Raw genomic sequence first — 17,466 nt, forward strand, 5'->3', positions numbered from 1 at the left:
TTGGGCGGGGTGTGGGTTTTTTTGGTTTTGGGGTTTTTTTTTCCTCCAAAAAAAAAAGAAAAGAAAAAAAAAAGAAAAGAAATTAAAAAAAAAAAAAACAAACAACAAGCTGCAAATGGCTCCGGAGGTCCCAACCGCCATCTGCCTCGCTGGGACCGCTCTGGCCTGACCTTCAGCACGTGTTTATGGAAGATCTGGGATGATGCTGTGCCCCAGCAGCCGCTGGCCGTGCCTTCCTCCTCCATACGTCACCCGTGCCCGGGGATCCCCGGCTGGTTATTGCTTAATTCTCCCTCCCCATACTGGCCTTTAGGGTTATTTACATTTCTTTGGCTTGACTTGAACACCACGGTCTGGCACTTTCTCTCTGGCGTCGGTGGCCACCAAGCCACTTCTGGAGCCACCAGCAGCACTGAGGATGGGGGCAAGGAGGAGAAGAGGCCACCTCAACACGGGTTGGCTTCTGCTAGCCCAAACGAATTGCGCTTCTCCAAGTGGAAATAAGACAACTTGTGTTTGGCACAAACTCATCCGGAGGAGGAAGGACGCTGGGGGACCTCGCCGGTGGGACTCCGCCATACCCGGCGTTCTCCATCCCACCCGCCGTCGGGGCCATCCTCCGAGTGCCCTGGTTTCCATGGCCTCCGTTTGCAGGGAACAGTGGGGGATGAGGCGGCGTTGACGGCCCCCGATGAAGGGCAGGGAGCCCCAGCCTCCCCCCGCTGAGGTCCTCAGACAACGAACTCGGGGACTTCATCGTGGGTGAGATCCAACGAGAAGTATTTGCTGGTTCTTTTGACGGGGAAGGTCTCCTGGATGTTGATGCACTGCTGGGCCAAGCAGCCGTTGCAATAGAGCCCTTCCTCCTCCAGCCCGTGGGCGCAGCCAAAGGTGTAGCTCTGGGCCGTGTCCTGGCAGAGGTTGGCCAACTGCAAGAAGTCCTTCTGGTAGAGCCGAATGTCATCCAGGCTCAGGCTGTGCCGGTCCGTCGAGGTCTTCGGTTTCCTGCATGTCGTCTGGGCAAGGCAGAGAGGGGGCTCAGGACCCGCCGAGGAGACAAGGGGGTCGGGGAAATACAACCCCCTGGCACCAGCAGGGCTTTCGGCTTCTCCAGAGCCCCACCAGCATCACGTACCTGGGGTAAGGAGTCGGTGCTCTGGCCCCGCAGCTTCACCACTGTCTCTGAGGAGCTGGAAGTTGAGGAGCTGATCTCTTTCACGATAAGTCCTGCATGGGGGAGAGAGGAAGAAGAGGGTGCGAAGATTATTTCGAGGCTTCTCAGCTCTCTTGGGATCCATGTGTGCAGCTTCTGGGGGCTTCCTCTTGCTTTGGGGTGAAGGCACCCTCAGCTCAATAGGGTGCCTTTGGAACCATAGAATCATTCAGGTTGGAAGGGACTTTTAAGACCACCGAGTCCAACCATCAACCCAACACTGACAAAAACCACCACCAACCCATATCCCTCAGCTGCCCAGCTTTTAAAAACCTCCAGGGATGGAGACTCCACCACTGCCCTGGGCAGCCTGTTCCAATGCTTGATAACCCTTTTGGTGAAGAAATTTTTCCTAATATCCATCCTAAACCTCCCCTGGATCAACTTGAGGCCATTTCCTCTTGTCCCATCGCCTGTTCCTTGGGAGAAGAGACTGACCCCCACCTCTCTACACCCTCCTTTCAGGGAGTTGTAGAGAGTGAGAAGGTCTCCCCTCAGCCTCCTTTTCTCCAGGCTGAACACCCCCAGCTCCCTCAGCCGCTCCTCACGAGACTTGTGCTCCAGACCCCTCACCAGCTCCGTTGCCCTTCTCTGGACTCACTTCAGCCCCTCAATGTCTTTCTTGTCATGAGGGGCCCAAAACTGGAGCCTTTGACCCAATGGCTCCGCTTGCAACCGCCTTTACCTACAAAGCATCCCAAATTTGCACCAAAATGGCATCCAAAGCCATCCCCAGGGAGCCTGGCACCCCAGAGACCTCCCAGTAGCACCCAGCACGGAGCTGGAAATGTGGATGACTCTGGGCGCAGGCACAGCTCCAGAGAAGTCAGGCTCACACGTGTGATAACAGCACCCGTGCTCAGGGGAACGAGCGAGGGGTCGTCATGAAAACGAGAGTTGGGGGCAGCAATTGAGAACGTCGCCGAAATTATGTCCATCCCTTGGCATCTTCAAACACCCTGGCCGGCCATGGGGCAGCTGCAGGGAGCATCAGCCCTGCTCCGAGGAAAACCTGCACCTTTCCTGGGCAACCCCTTCTTTTCAGAGCTCCACCAAATTTACTCCATCTCTCCGTCAACCCACTGAGTGAATGGCTTCTCCCGGGGTCCCAAATGGACACTTTGGGATAATTTCTCTCTGGCGAACCCCAAAGGTGTGACTGGCATTGGGGAATTGGAAATAAAAGCGTCCGCCGCCTTACCCGAGTGCCCGTTGAACTTGCGTGAGAGCAGCATGTCCTCCGTGATGTAGACGCACATGTCGGGGCTCACCTCCATCTCCCCAGCCTGCTCCAGCTCCCGGGGGTCATCCACCAGCATCTCGATTTCTGCAGGCGGGGAGGAGGTGGGACAAATCATTGACATGCACCTCCAGAGCACCCTCCAACTCCAAAATAGCTGCTGAGATCCAAGCTGGAAAGCCCATGCTCAGCTGGTGTCTCACCATCATCCTGGGAGTCCTCCTCCAGCCGGTCCTTCCCACCGCTCTCCACCCCGGAGGTGTGGGAGCTGCCGTGGCTGGTCATGGAGCTGCAGGTCTTCAGCTTGCGGTGGGCGCCAGCGCCCGAGAAGCCATCCTCGGGCCCCATCTCCCTGGGTTTGGGGTCGGTCTCGATGCCCGAGGTGTGAGAGCTGCTGTGGCTGGTGGTGGAGTGCCGGGAGAGGCGCTTGTGCCGGATGCTGCCGGCGCTGCTGCCGCTGGCCCGCGAGCGCTTCTCCAGCTGCTCCATGTCCAGGTCCAGAGTGTCGCTGATGTAGGACTCACGGTACTGCTTCTTCTCTGCGAGGCCAGTGGAATGCCGTCACCACACGGCGTGCCCCCGTGGTGTCCCCCCCGGTACCCAGGGGCACTGTCACTCAAGCCCAGTGGGGTGGCACACCAGGAGCCCGCCCTGTCCTGGTGACATTTGGGGATGGTGAGGTGAGGAGCCTCAAACCTGCTGTGCTCTTCTGCTCCAAAGGAGGAGGAGAAGAGGAAGATGAGGAGAAGGAAGAGGAGGAAGAAGAGGAAAAGGAGGAGGAGGAAGAAAATGAGAAGGAGGAGGAGGGAAAAAAAGAAGAGGGAGGAGATGAGGAGGGAGAAGAGGAGGAAAAAGAGGAGGAAGAGGACGAAGAAAAGGAGGAGGAAGAGGATGAAGAAGAGGAGGATGAAGAAGAGGAGGAGGAAGAAGAGGAGGAGGAAGAAGAGGAGGAGGAAGAGGAGGAGGAGAAAGAAGAAGGAGGAGGAAGAGGAGAGGAGGAAGAAGATGAGGAGGGGAAAGAGGAATATGAAGAGGGGAAAGAGGAATATGAGGAAGAAGATCTTAAGTTTGCACAAGGGCTTTCTGAGCTTGGAGATGGGACATGGGGCACTGGGAAGCGCTGTATTGGGGCACTGGGAGGAACTGGGCCACCAGGGGCTGCCATGGGGCTAGTGCCCACCCCTAAGCAGCCGGGGGGGGGTGTCTGTGGGCACCCAGCCCCACCAGGAGAGGGTCTGATTGTCAGGCAGGATCACGGTGCACCAACACACAGTCGAGGAGGACATGGGGACAGCCACCCCCACAAGGCTGGCACAAGGACCAGGCGCTCGTACGGGGAGAAAAAGCCATGTGGGAGCCTGGCAGGGGTGGGATTTGCACCCTGGGGTGGGGGCACCTACCCTCGTTCTCCTCCAGCTTGCGGACCTGGCGCAGGACGGGCTGCAGGTTCATGTAGAGCCGGTGGCTGCTGCTGAGCAGCTGCAGGAGGTGGCGGGAGCGCAGAGGGCAGCCCGTGTAGTAGATGAGCTTCCTGGCCGAGGGCAGCCCATCCGGCAGGATCTCAAACTTCTTGCCCTGCGTGAGAGAAGGGGGAACATCAGCCCCAGAGAGAAAAATGCTCTAATTCTCCCTAAGTCCCTGCTGCAGCCCACCTAAAGGGGCTCCAGGAAAGCTGGGGAGGGACTCTTAATCAGGGAGGGGAGCCATAGGACGAGGGGGAAGGGTTTTAAACTGAAAGAGGGGAGATTGAGATGAGATCTCAGGAAGCAATTCTTTGCTGTGAGGGTGGTGAGACCCTGGCCCAGGTTGCCCAGAGAAGCTGTGGCTGCCCCATCCCTGGAGGGGTTCAAGGCCAGGTTGGAGGGGGCTTTGAGCAACCTGGTCTGGTGGGAGGTGTCCCTGCCCAGGGCAGGGGGTTGGAACTGGATGATCTTTAAGGTCCCTTCCAACCCAAACCATTCTATGATTCTATGTACCCCCCAGCCTGAGGTCTGTGTGACACCACCCCACGCTAAATCAGAGCCCAGGAGCGACACGGGCAGAGATGTTCCGCCTGGGGATGGTGGCACTCACCACAAACACCAGTTTCCCCACGTTTGTCCAGGGGAAGTCATAGAGCAGCTGCTTTTCTTCATCCAGGTTCTGTAAAAAGAGGAGGGATGGTCTCAGCTGAGGATGCCAGCGGCGGGCAGGGAGCTGAGCCATCACCCTCGCTCAGCCGCCTACCTGGAAGATCTGGATGCCCCGTGTCGTCAGCCCCAGCGTCAGGGAGGCTTCCACCTCCCTTTTGTCCTAAGGAAAACAAACAGAGATGCTTTTAAATACAAGATTTGCAGCATGAAGTGGATAAATCTGCCCCCTCTAGCCCAGATATCCTCCTCTAATCACCCCATCCCTTGTGCAACAACAACAGCCGCAGGCAGTAGGTGCCCCATTTATGTTGGAAAAGACCCTTAAGATCATTAGGTCTAACTGTTTAATTAATAATGCACACACACTGCCCGGTCGCATCCTCTAGTCTCACCCCCAGGGACCAGCCACCCCCTCACCACCCAGAAACGCCCCAGCATGAGGGTCTGGAAAAGCAGTTTAACCTCAGAAAACACGGAAGGATTTTTCAGAAACGGAGCTGGGGCACTTTTACGCTTCAGCCCAACCTGCTCCATCACCGGCACAGAGCGGGTGACAGCGGGGCAGAGAAGGGTGACAGTGGGACAGCCCACCCTGCCCGCAGCAGCACGGGTGGCGCTGGCCACGCACGTGGCCAATGTCCCCCACGCACATCTCCCTGGAAATAAGGGTTTATATATATATTTTTTTTTTTTTTTTTTTTTACAGCCCTTTTTGACAATGTACCCCCTTGTCGTGCTCAGCTGCTCTCCGTACTTGCCATTCCCTGTGTTCTCCCAAAGGCAAACTTCTCCTCTTTAATTTAAGGATGTTACAAAACGGGTTGTGAAGCACCAGCTCCCAGCAAACAAATCTCTTTGCTGGGAGAAAAAAACCCAGCGTATATTTCTTAGGGAGAGGAATAGTGAAAAAATAAGATCCCTAAAACCTCGTGGCTGCCTCCCCGCACCCCCGGCAAACTTCTCGCCTCTCCATAATTCATGGAAAATTGGCAGGAATGTACCTTGTACAATCTGTAGTAGTGCACGGCCACGTCGTCCAGCCGGACGGCCTCCTTGATGTACTTGAGATGGGCTTCGGAGGCCGTCAGGGCAAACTGATCCTTGTGCATGTTGGGGACGTGCTTGAGGATGTAGTCCTTGCCCCTCTTGGCAACCACCTGTTTGGAGGAGAAGAGAAGCCGGTCCAGGGGAGCTGCCAGCCCCGTCGCTCCCGGGCAGCGGCAATTTCCAGGAAAAAGGCAGCTCATTTTTAGAGCTGCAAGCAAAAGTAAAATGAATACAGCAGCCCACAGCTTCTCGCCCCCAGCATTTCCCAGTGGGAAGTGCGTGTTTGCTCTGTGTGCCCATCCCATGGAGCTCCCACCACTGGTGATGCCCAGTCCAGGGCAGGGAGAGCCAGGGACAGGGTGCCTGCATGGCTGGGGACACGGCCCTGAGGTCATCACTCCTCAGTGACACACACAACAAAAAGAGACGGTAGTAGATTTGGGGCAAACCCCAGAAAGCACATAAAGCAGGCAATGGAGCCCACAACTTCCACTAATCTTCCCCTTGCCAGCATCCACCCGTGACAAGTGGGTGTCCCTCAGGGGTCCGTACTGGGACCAGTACTGTTCAGTATCTTCACCAATGACATAGACAGTGGGATCGAAGCCTCCGAGCAGCTCAGCATCATCAGCATCATAGAATCACAGAATGGTTTGGGCTGGAAGGGACCTTAAAGACCACCCAGTCCCAACCCCTGCCCTGGGCAGGGACACCTCCCACCAGACCTGGTTGCTCAAAGCCCCCTCCAACCTGGCCTTGAACCCCTCCAGGGATGGGGCAGCCACAGCTTCTCTGGGCAACCTGGGCCAGGGTCTCACCACCCTCACAGCAAAGAAGTTCTTCCCCAGATCTCATCTCAATCTCCCCTCTTTCAGTTTAAAATTTGGGGGGGTTCACCCGTGCTTAGAGGCAGGGACCACCACAACGCGGGGCACTTACCCAGGCGGGGAAATAGGCTTCGGGCTCGAAGTACTTCCCGTAGTGCTTGTTGCGCTTGAAGTCGCCCAGGTCGGCTTGGAGGGCGAAGGCGGTGAGGAGGAAATAGGCTTCTTCCCGCAGGACACACTGGGAATGAAGCACTTGCTTCCGCAGGTGCCAGTAGTAATAATAACGTGCCGTCCGGTCGCTGCGGGGGGAGCGGAGGAGAAAGGAGGGAAGGAGAAAGGAGCCAATGGGACACCCACCCATGACCTGGACCAACTCCAGCTCCTTCCCCCCACTGCAAAGCTCTTATGGAGGGAGCAGGGCTGGGTGCCGAGTCGTTTGCACCCTTTTCCCCTCCCTGGTCGTTAAAGCCGGGGCTCCCATGTGAGGTGGTGCAGAACTGGGCTGAAATGTCCAGCCACTGCCTCCCGCGGGTGGAATAACCCCCCTCAAAAAAGCATCCCTGCGTGGCTGCAGATGCCACCGTGTCCCCAAGTGCCCAAGACCCTGAAAATCATTTTTTCCCTGAAACAGGACCTGAAGTTCCCACCCAGCCACAAGCACGGGCGTGAATTAAAATCAGGCTGTGACAAAGGGTTAAGGTGTGACAAAACCCTACATGTGATGTCCCCGGCTCCCCCAAAAAGCTTTGTCATCACTGGTCGGGAGCACTGTCTCCCCGCCTGCCTCTGGTACCCAGCCACAGAGCCCCAGCAGAAGGGAGGAGCATCCATCCCGCAGCATCCCGAGGCTGTGCAGCCCCAGGAGTGATGTCCAAGCCGGGGGCACCCCAGGGTGCTCCCCCACCAGCCGCTGGCCCCGGCTGGTTGCCCACCACCCTGGGGACGGGCGGGTGGCCCCTACCTGATCAGCCTGCCGTTCTCCACGTAGTACTGCACTCGGAAGTGGATGATCATGGGGGGGCCAAACTGGTCGATCCCCTGGAATGGAGAAGATATTCAGGGCTCCTGTGGAGACCCCGGCATCGCGCCCTGGCCCCTCGCCTCGGGGTCCGTCATGGCCACCCTCTTACCCCCCCCAGGGTGAAAGAAACAGGGAAGAGTTCACTCACTCACACCAAAAGCCTTTTTTTCCTGAATTCCATTTTGACACCCATTTTTTCCCCCCAATATGCTGAAACGCGAAGGGGATTTGGACTTAAAGAAGCAGGCGGCTGGGTTTGAGACACCCCCACCAGGGGTCTGCAGCCCCCCCACCACCGCCACTGCCCCTCCCCAGCCCATCACCCACCAGTCCCCATCTCAGCACCAGCACTGGAGCCTTCACACCAACCCCCTTGGCACGTTGTACTGAAATAATTAAAAGGTGCTTGGGGGGGGGTGGGGTGGGGTAAAAAAACCCAAACGCTTCATTTTAGAAACTGGAAGAAAAGGACACCTTAAAAATTCTGTTGAAGTAGAAGGAAACAAGGGAAGAAAAAAAGAATTACAGCTCCAGGGTGGAGAAGCGTGGAAGACGTGTGGCATGGTGGCATTTGGGGTGACAGCCGTCAAGTATCATCCAGGTTTTATTCATTTTGCACTCCTGCCCCCGCCAAGCCCCACGCTGGCCAACAGCCCCCCCCCCCTCCGCCACCCCTCGGCTGCGTTCCCGTGTCCTGGAAGTGACCTGCGTTGGGGACAGAGGTGGCCTTACTGCCGTCAGCTCTCCATGCAAGACCTCACCGCTGACCTTGCTGGCCTCCTTCTTCCACTCCTTGGGGCAGTACTTGTAGAGTTTCTGGGCCAGGTCCATGTACACGTGCTCATTGTCTGGGTGGGACAGAGGTGGCATCAGCATCCCCCGTGTGTCCCCTGCATCCCACCAAGCCCTGCCCTGTCCCCCCCAACCCATCAGTGGGTGGTTTTGGGGGGGTTTGTAACCTCCTTGTCACCTAAGGAGTGGCCACCAAAGGGTTGGATAAATTTGCACCCACCTTCGGGCAAACACGCACCCCAACCCGATGGCGTCACGCTGGACCTGCCATGGGCACCCAACCCATGGCATAAGCCCCTGACTTACTCTGGATAACGCTGAGCCCGAAGAGGTGACAGTCCTTCAGCCTCAGGAGGTCACACACCTGCACCAGCAACTCGTGGCACAAAATCTTCACCTGTAAAAAAACCCGTACATGTGGTCCCCGCTGCATCTACACCCACCTGAGCCAGGCAGGTGGCACCAAAGCCCCCCACCAGGTCCCCAAGCAGGACTTGGGGGTGACAGGCTGGGCTGCAGGGCTCATTTTTCCATGGGGCCAACGTGGAAGTCCCCAAAAGCAGGGTCCCACCCTGGGGTGCAGGGATGGGATGCATGGGGACCACGGGGCAACTCAAGAGTAATGACTGATGGTGGACACCTCGCTGCAACCAGCCTGGTGCTGGGGAGGTGGCTTTGGGGACAGAAAACAGAATATTGGGTGGTGGTGAATTAAAAAAAATATAAAATATATTGAATAACACAGCTAAATCCCCTTCCTGTTTATTCGCTGGGGCACACGAGGCCAAATCGTCATCCACAATGGATGCGGGGAGGAAGGACCAGAGGAGGAAGGACTGCCCGCTCCTCCTCATGCCACCCCGTGGGATGGCACACAGCAGGTCACCTGCCGAAAATCATGGCTCTGCCAGCAGCACATCGAGCCAAGAAGAAGCGGGAGAGCCTAAAACCCTGCCTCAGCCTTCAGGCTGAGGGGGAATAATTATTCAGGGGGAATAATTTGTGTGATTTCCCCATCAGGGCGAGAGCAGGCGGGCTCAAAATTAAAACCAGCGCTTGCAAATGCACCACCCCACCCCGGGTTGCAAGCCCTTGGGTGTGATGAACACGTCGGTGCTCGGGGGGTTTCCCTGGCCACCTTACGTTGATGATGATGTTGAGGGAGTCATCGTTGGGGAGGAAGATGCAAACGCTGCGGCGGTCCTGCATGACTCTGTTGTTGTGGAAGGTCAGTTTGTTCATCGTGGTCCGGGCTCGGGGTGGGCAGGGGGGCACCTCACCAGCGGGCCGGGGCGGCCTCGGTCCCCACGGGCGCCATCCCTGCGGGCAAAACAGGGATTAAGCTCCGTGTATGACACCCCTGGCTTCCCACAGCCCGATGCGGGCATCCTTCCCACCCATCACCATGTCCCCCCAGGAGCGGGGTGTCCCCAACCCCCCCCCCCGAGCACACCCCACCGTGGCCACCCCTCATCCCAACTCCGGCGCCGCGGTTAGGGCAGCGCAGGATGGCAGCCGAGCCCAAAAAAACCTGAGCCAGCAGTTTTATTCTCCCAGCTCGGGTTCAGAAAAACCTCAGGAAAAGCTTTCCTGGCATAATTTTTTTTAAAAAAACAAAAGTTTATCTGCTGGGAACCGCGGGAGAGGAGCGGCACGGTGGCGGGGGAGGTTTTGCTGCCCATGGCAGGACCCCCCCGTTCCTTCCAGCATCGATCCCCCCATCTCCAGCTCTTTATGGGGGTTAAATAAAACAACACCCGTAAACACTAAAACCCAAAATCACTATCAGTGATTTCCAGACGGGAATTGCCCTCTCTTGCCATTTCCCAGCCTTTGCCTAAATCCATACCGGGGCCGAGGGGGTGAATCCCTCCCAGCGCTAACCCCAGGCAATTCTTATTTTCCAGGGCAAATATTCCTTTATCGCTTTTTACCCCACAGCCATCCCCAGGGACACAAACACACGCATGACACCGGGAGCGAGGATCTTTAAACTAGTTCCCCCTTTTTCTAACACATAGGTTTCTGCTGGCACCGAGGACAGTATAGCGTCTCCCTCTTCACCAAATATTTGCTTTTGGTTTAAATGAAAATGCCTTTGGCTTCCAGAACAGGTTAACTCACATATTTGTACAGCAGGGAAAAAAAGTGCCCGGAGGTGACTTTGTCTTAAGCAGTTACTGGGACTGGGGTTACTGGGCTTACTGGGGTTTTGCAGAAGTTGGAAAAGGCAGAGGTGATGCTCTCTCCCTGCGTCACTCCGGGTTTGCAGCACCCAGGCCCCGCGTGGCCATGCATTGCATCCACGCGTCGTGGTCATGCATTGCATCTATGCGTTGCATCCATGCGTTGTGGCGGTGCGTCGTGGCCATGCATTGCATCCGTGTATCACAGAAGTGCATCACCGCCATACATTGCATCCATGCATTGTGGTGATGCATCATGGCCACGCATCACAGCCATGCATTGCACCCATGCATTGTGGCACTTGTGCACTGTGGCCATGCATTGTGCCTGTGTGTTGCATCTCTTCACCATTGTCATGCATTGCATGTGTGCATTGTGGCCATGCATCATGGCCACGCATTGCACCCGTGCATTGTAGCCATGCATCGTGGCTGTGCCTTGCAGCTGTGCATCATGGCCATGCATTGTGTCTATGCACTGTGTCTATGCATTGTGGTGCTGCATTGTGGCCACGCATCATGGCTGTGCATTGCAGCTGTGCATCATGGCCATGCATTGCATCTGTGCGTTGCATTTGTGCATTGCGGCCATGCATCATGGCCATGCATTGTGGCCATGTATTATGGCCATGCACTGCAGCCATGCATTGCATCTGTGTGTTGCATTTGTGCATTGCGGCCATGCATCATGGCCATGCACTGCATCTCTGCGTTGCATTTGTATATTGTAGCCACGCATCATGGCCTTGTATTGCACCCACGCATTGTAACCATGCATTGCACCCAGGCATCGTGCCCATGCAATGCATCTCTGCATTGCATTTGTGCATTGTGGCTGTGCATTGCACCTGGACATTGTGGCTATGCATCGTGACTGTGCCTTGCATCTGTGCATCATGGCCATGCATTGCATCTTTGCATCGTGGCTGTGCATCACATCTGTGCATTGCATTTGTGCATTGTGGCCAGGCATCGCGGCCGTGTATTGCACCCACGCATTGTAGCCATGCATTGCACTCAGGCATCGTGGCCATGCATTGCATCTCTCATTGCATTTGTGCATTACAGCTATGCAACACGGCCATGCATTGAAGCTGTGCATTGTGGCCATGCATCGTGGCCATGCACCGCAGCCATGCATTGTGGCCATGCATTCCATCTCTGCGTTGCAGTTGTGCATTACAGCTATGCAACACGGCCATGCATTGAAGCTGTGCATTGCAGTTGTGTATTGTGGCCATGCAACATGGCCATGCATTGAAGCTGTGCATTGCGGCCATGCATCATGGCCATGCACTGCAGCCATGCATTGTGGCCACGCATTCCATCTCTGCGTTGCATTTGTGCATTGCAGCTGTGCATCATGGCCACGCATTGCATCTGTGCACTGCATCCATGCATTGTGGCAGTGCACTGCGGCCATGCATTGCAGCTGTGTGCTGCATTTGTGCATCATGGCCATGCATTGCAGCCATATATTGTGGCCATGCATTGCACCCATGCATCATGGCTATGTATTGCATCTCTGCATCGCCTTTGTGTGTTGTGGCCACGCATCATGGCCTTGTATTGCACCCATGCATTGTAGCCATGCATTGCACTCAGGCATCGTGGCCATGCATTGCATCTTTCATTGCATTTGTGCATTGCAGCTATGCAACATGGCCATGCATTGAAGCTGTGCATTGCAGTTGTGCATTGTGGCCATGCACCGTGGCCATACATCACGGCCATGCATTGAAGCTGTGCATTGCAGTTGTGCATCATGGCCATGCATTGAAGCTGTGCATTGCGGCCATGCATCGTGGCCACGCATTCCATCTCTGCGTTGCATTTGTGCGTTGCAGCTGTGCATCATGGCCACGCATTGCATCTGTGCGCTGCACGCGTACATCGTGACCACCTACTGCATCCGTGCATCGTGGCTGCGCGTCGCAGCCGTGCCCAGACACGATTGATCCCAAGCGGAAGCCAGCCCCGCGGCCCACGGGTTGGTTTCAAGGTTCATTAAAAAGATCCCGGCGGTGAACAAAACGGGGCTGAAGGTATTTGGCAAACGTCCTGGCCCCGGCCGGGCGCCCGGCAGCTCTCCTGCACCGACGCCGGGCTGGGCATGAAGCGACTCGCACGGGCCCTGGCAGGGAGGGTGCTGCATCCCCGGTAAAGCAGCCGTGCCCCCCGGGCACCCTCCAGCACCCTTCGCACCCCGCTCCCACCCAAAGCTCTCCTGCCGCCCACAGGGGTGCACCAGAGCATCCTCCCCACACAGCCGGCTCAGAACTACGGCCACAGGTGCAAACCACCCCCGATTTACGGGTAAAGCCATCACCAGGAGGTTATTATCCGCTTCCAGCACCCCAGCATCCCTACCACGGGAATGCGCTGGGAGCCACCACTGGGGAACGGGTCCCTCCTCGGCCACAGCCTCCGCACCAAGCCCTGCTCACAGCGGGATGCCCCAGAAAAACACCTTCTAAAGAGCACTTGGAAATGAAAGCGAGTCTTTGAGGCGCTGGCAAAACCCCTGGTGTCACAGCCCATCACCTCCCTGCCTCCAAAATGCCCTTAGGAGCCAGGCAGGGGCTGAGTATCAAGCGCCACCGTGCACCTTCTGTGTCCCCCCGGGAGAGCTTCCCCACGGCACCCCGCCGCTCTTGGCATCCCGGGGCTGTTCATCCCCACCCCAGTCAACGCATTTACTCCTCATCCTGCAGCCTGAGCTGGTCCCTGAGCATCAGGGATTAAAGCTGGCATCAGAGGAGCGCGGGCATCGTGCGGCTCGGAGCCAGAGCCAAAGAAAACATCTTCCTCTGCAGGACCCTACCTCCGAGAGCAAGCAAAACATGGAAGGGAAAAAAAAACCAAACCACCCATATATTTTGGTATTGCTATAGAAAATGCTCCGGTCCCTGCTGCTGAACGATAACACCCCATCAGATGGCATCAGAGGGGTGGTCCATGACTTTGCGAGACCCCCCCATCAGCTCCGGGATCTTCCCCCCGGGGGCTCTGCCAGCCCCTCCGCGAGCCGGAGCGGCGGCAGAGTTAGCAAACGGGCACAAAAAGCCCTTTCCAGGGCGATGTGCCTCCAGCAGCCTCCGCCAGACGCCGGGAAATTCTTTCCGAGCATCTGCTGCTCATTCCGACAATGTCAGCTTTGATTCCCCGGGACCCCGCGCCGCTGCCCTCGCCCAGCGGCTCCGGCTGGAGAGCCGACGTGAGGCACGAACGTGCCCGGATCCGAGCTGGAAAGAGCCTGGATTGCAGGGAGAACCCCCCTGGAATGCCATGCCGGGGGCGGGGGACACACACAGATCACCCCACAACCCAAGCGGAAACCTCAACCCCGGGCAGTTTTGCAAGGGGTTTTCCATCTGGAGAGCAAACCAAGCTGGGAAAACCACCGGGAATAAGGACTCGGGCATGGATCAGCATCCACAGCGCTGTGATATCCAGGTCTTCCAGCTGCGCTTTCCCTGCCATAGGGAATAAAGCATTTAAACTCCATAGGAATGCGCTGCAAACCCCTTGTGTGCCTTTTACACGGAGAAAATTCCTCGATCCGCTGTATTTTTCGGGCCAGGCTGCCGGAATCCCGTCCCCCTCCCTCGTACCGAGGCCGCGGGATAAAACCCTGTGGCAAAGCTCTGCTGTAAAGAAAACATCAGGCAATAAACCTGCCGGCTTGGAAAAGCAGCTGGGGCTGTCGCCGCTGACTCGGCGGGGGATTTATTCAGCACGGGGGCTGGCAAACGCGGCCGAGGGCAAGCGGAGGTTGGGCCCGGTTGAGGCGGAGGTGCCTGGCTCGCAGGGGAAATATAAATTTGGATGCAATTCCAGGGTCGGTCGGGGATTTAACATCGCTCGAACTTGCCGGCTGAGGTGGGTTTTTTCTTCCAAAGATGCCAGCGCCCAGCTCCTGCGCACGCCAAGCGAGGCCGTGTGGCGTTCCACCCCCCCCCCCCTACCTCCACGTATTTAATTACAATTAAAAGAAGCGGCTGAGTCTCCGTGTCCATGGTTTTGGGTCAGGTTTGGACCCCCCACGGTACCCACCGGACCACCACAGTCCCTCAACCCAGCCACGACAACCCCCCCCAGACAGATCCAGCCCACTTCTCCGTCACCCAAATTCACCTCCCCTTGCCAAAATACCCATTTATTTAAAAATTCCGCCCCGTCAGCCGCCGAACCCACGGCCGGGCTCTTGTTCCAGCCACCACGGGGGCGAGGGAAGGGACTCGGCACGGGACCCGCACGTAGGCACGGGCCGTCCCGCAGCGAGACGGGGAGATGAATTCACGGGGCAGGAATTTCTTGTTTTTAAAGAGTTTAGAGTCGGTTTTACCCCACATCACAGGGCGCAGGTATGCGCGAGCTGTTATTACAAGTTTGAAGGCCGTCCCTTAATGCAGCCTCTACCAACCCAAAAGCTCGATTAATTCCTGCTTGCGGTTGCCCCGTAATTAAAATCGTCTCCCAATTCTTCATGAACTCAACAGTTTTCCTCATAATGAAGAGAGGCAGATGAAAGAGACCTTCACTGGGAAAAAGGACTCGGTTATAAATATTACATTACTTCATCCACCACCAAAGTTATTTGGCTGCTGGAAACTCAGCCTGGGCAGCCGGGGGGGGGCCAAGCTCCACCACCCCCAGCAGAAGCCCCCCCGCTGCTGGTGGTGTCCAAAAAGCCTCAGCAAGGAAGGTCCCCCCCATCAGCTCGCCCGTCTCCACCTCTGCCACATTCCTCGTCTTCCTCCTCCTCTTCCTCCCCTTTGGTTGCTGCGATGGGATAACACCGAGGGGCCGAGCGGGTGCTGGGGACACCCGGGGATGGCCACGAAGGGCCGAGCCAAGGAGAGCATCCCGAAAAACTGGATAACGGCCCCTCTGTCACCTCCTGTTTGCGTGGCAGCTGCCATCGCAGCCAGCGCTGGGGACGAGCCCTGCGGGACGTCACATCAGGGCATGAGGAAACGCAGGCAGAGCTGGAAATCGCTCCCTCTGCTCCTCTTTCTGCCATGCACGGAGCCGAATCCGGCCTGGAAACGCTGATTTTTCCATCCTCCACGGCACAGCCATCCCAGGCCTCTTCATTCCCATACTTTGGCGCACTAAAAAATAAATAAAGCTGCCCGGCCTCCGCCGAGGATGCGCAGAGAAATGGATTTCACTGGCAGAGGCTCCAGCGAGGGAGGGACGGCGCCTGCTCTTCCTCTTCCCTCTCCTGCTATCGAACCAGCCCCTTCCATTTTATTTCCTTCCGGAAAACTTCCCCGCGCGCCTCCGGGATTAGAGCAATATCTGCTAAAAGCATCCAGCTGCATCAGGAGTGGGTTGGGGGGGGGGGACAGATCGTGCCTCAGGACACCCCAGGCCCCCACCCCGGCTCTGGATCCTGTCCCCCCGACATTCCCGAAGGCTTTATGGACCATCCCCCAGTATCACCAGCAAAAAGCCCAAACTCCCCAGTGCTTGGACGCCGCGCCCGGGACCACAGGCATCGCTCCGAAGGATGCACGTGGACGCGAAGCATCGCCTTTGCTCCCTGCTCAGTGGGCCCACACTACCAGCAGCATCCGTAAATCCCTTGGGATTCAGCCCTGGGCCTGGGCTGCAGGATCCCTGGACCACAAAGCAGCCGTCAGGGTCACTGTCACCATCCCTCACCCCCACGCCACAGAGAGCACAGCTCCGAGGTTCCAAACCACGGATGTCCCTATTTAATAACCCCCCCCTAAAGATGCTCCAGCCCTGGGCAAACCCTTCCTTCCCGACGGAAAGTGCTTTTGGGGAGCCCCATCCCCAGCACCCCACTCCCAGAGGTGGGATCAGCACCCAAACCCATCCCCGCTCCGGGAAACCTGCTTTTTACACATGGGGAGGAAAAAAAAAAAGGATGCACAGCCGAGAGCCCCCAAATTAGCTCAGTTTTATGCCAAAACACACATAACCGTGCCTGGACTATCCAGAGCCCCCGCGGCATCCTCACCTCCAGCCCCAAATCCAGCAAAAGGAAGCCAAACCGAGTTACTTTTGTTTAATCCTGGAGCGAGCAGAGGGAGATTTGTCTCCCTCTCCGGTTCTCTGGAGCTCCTCGGCCACGCCAGAGCCTCCATAAACTTCCCTGCCCCAGCAGCCACGGGGAAAAGCTTCTTTTTGTTGTTAGTTGAAAAATATCCTAAGCCCGCTTTTCAGACAAGGGAAAAAAATGATAAAAAAAAAAAAAGGCACAAAACTCAATTAAGAAGAAGCAGGCAGATATTTTAACCACCGCCATCATTTGTGTACTCCATCTGGAGTCCAAAGGCTGCTTTTTTCTTTATTTTTTTTTTTTTTATTTATTTTTTTATTTTTTTTTAGCAGGAGGGAGCTGACATCATCTTAATTTGAAATTCACATTTATTTTTACATCTGGTCTGAATTAATCTTTTTCAGCGTACTGACTTTCATGTAATGGAATAATTGCTTACAGACTCCGGGTTTAAAGAGCCTGAATAAACCCAGTTTAAAAAAAGAAACCCCCCTCTACCAAACGATAGTAAAAAGCCAGTACCTATAACCGAACCCCAATACGCCTTCGGGACTGGGAGTTTTAAACAAAACAACATCATTTTCAAGCGAATTAATCTCTGTTCTAGCCAAGAATCGGAGAGGGCGAGCGAGCCCCGTGGAAAAAAAACACAGACGCAAACCAGCCCGGGAATTGGGTAGACTGGGAAAGCTCCGTGTGCCCAGCTCCACCAGCGCCACACTGAAGCATCCTTGGAAAAGCAGAGTTGGGTTTAGTGGGAAAAACATCCTCATGACCAGGAACGCATCGGCCGTAAGCAGGAAAAAAGCTGATTCGGGACGACAAGATGACGGCAAAGGTGGCAGGGGGGACGGGGGCAGGGTGGGGACAGACCTTACTCCCACGTGTGAATCAAAGAACATGGGAACACCAAGCATGGTCCTGGGAAACCTCAGCTCCATCCTGGGAAACCCAATTTCCTTGCTGCCAAG

General features: G+C 56.3%; 1 protein-coding gene across 3 annotated transcripts; it reads right to left on the reverse strand.

The window, feature by feature from the left end:
• Positions 1-731: 731 nt before the first annotated feature.
• On the reverse strand, positions 732-9,514 carry FRMD6 (FERM domain containing 6). 3 transcript variants are annotated; one of them, XM_074149282.1, is made up of 13 exons: positions 9,416-9,514; positions 8,579-8,669; positions 8,249-8,328; positions 7,421-7,497; positions 6,572-6,758; positions 5,587-5,742; positions 4,680-4,745; positions 4,527-4,595; positions 3,854-4,028; positions 2,657-2,992; positions 2,415-2,540; positions 1,136-1,227; positions 732-1,016 (listed from the first exon to the last, which is right to left on the reverse strand). In XM_074149282.1, exons 1-13 carry the CDS (start codon positions 9,512-9,514, stop codon positions 732-734), a joined length of 1,839 nt encoding a protein of 612 aa, XP_074005383.1. The 3 variants fall into 3 exon arrangements, with proteins under 3 accessions (XP_074005383.1, XP_074005382.1, XP_074005381.1); XM_074149281.1 differs by having other exon boundaries at positions 8,213-8,328; XM_074149280.1 differs by having other exon boundaries at positions 8,186-8,328.
• Between the last annotated feature and the right edge of the window lie 7,952 nt (positions 9,515-17,466).

This window comes from Numenius arquata, chromosome 6 (assembly GCF_964106895.1).
Source record: "Numenius arquata chromosome 6, bNumArq3.hap1.1, whole genome shotgun sequence".
Lineage (NCBI taxonomy): Eukaryota > Metazoa > Chordata > Aves > Charadriiformes > Scolopacidae > Numenius > Numenius arquata.

Coding starts and splice junctions, on each gene's coding strand:
- FRMD6 (XM_074149280.1), bottom strand. CDS start 9,514: ATGAACAAACTGACCTTCCACAACAACAGAGTCATGCAGGACCGCCGC. Junction 8,329..8,578: donor CGGGCTCAGCGTTATCCAGA/GTAAGTCAGGGG, acceptor TGTCCCACCCAG/ACAATGAGCACGTGTACATG. Junction 4,029..4,526: donor TGGGGAAACTGGTGTTTGTG/GTGAGTGCCACC, acceptor TCTCTCACGCAG/GGCAAGAAGTTTGAGATCCT.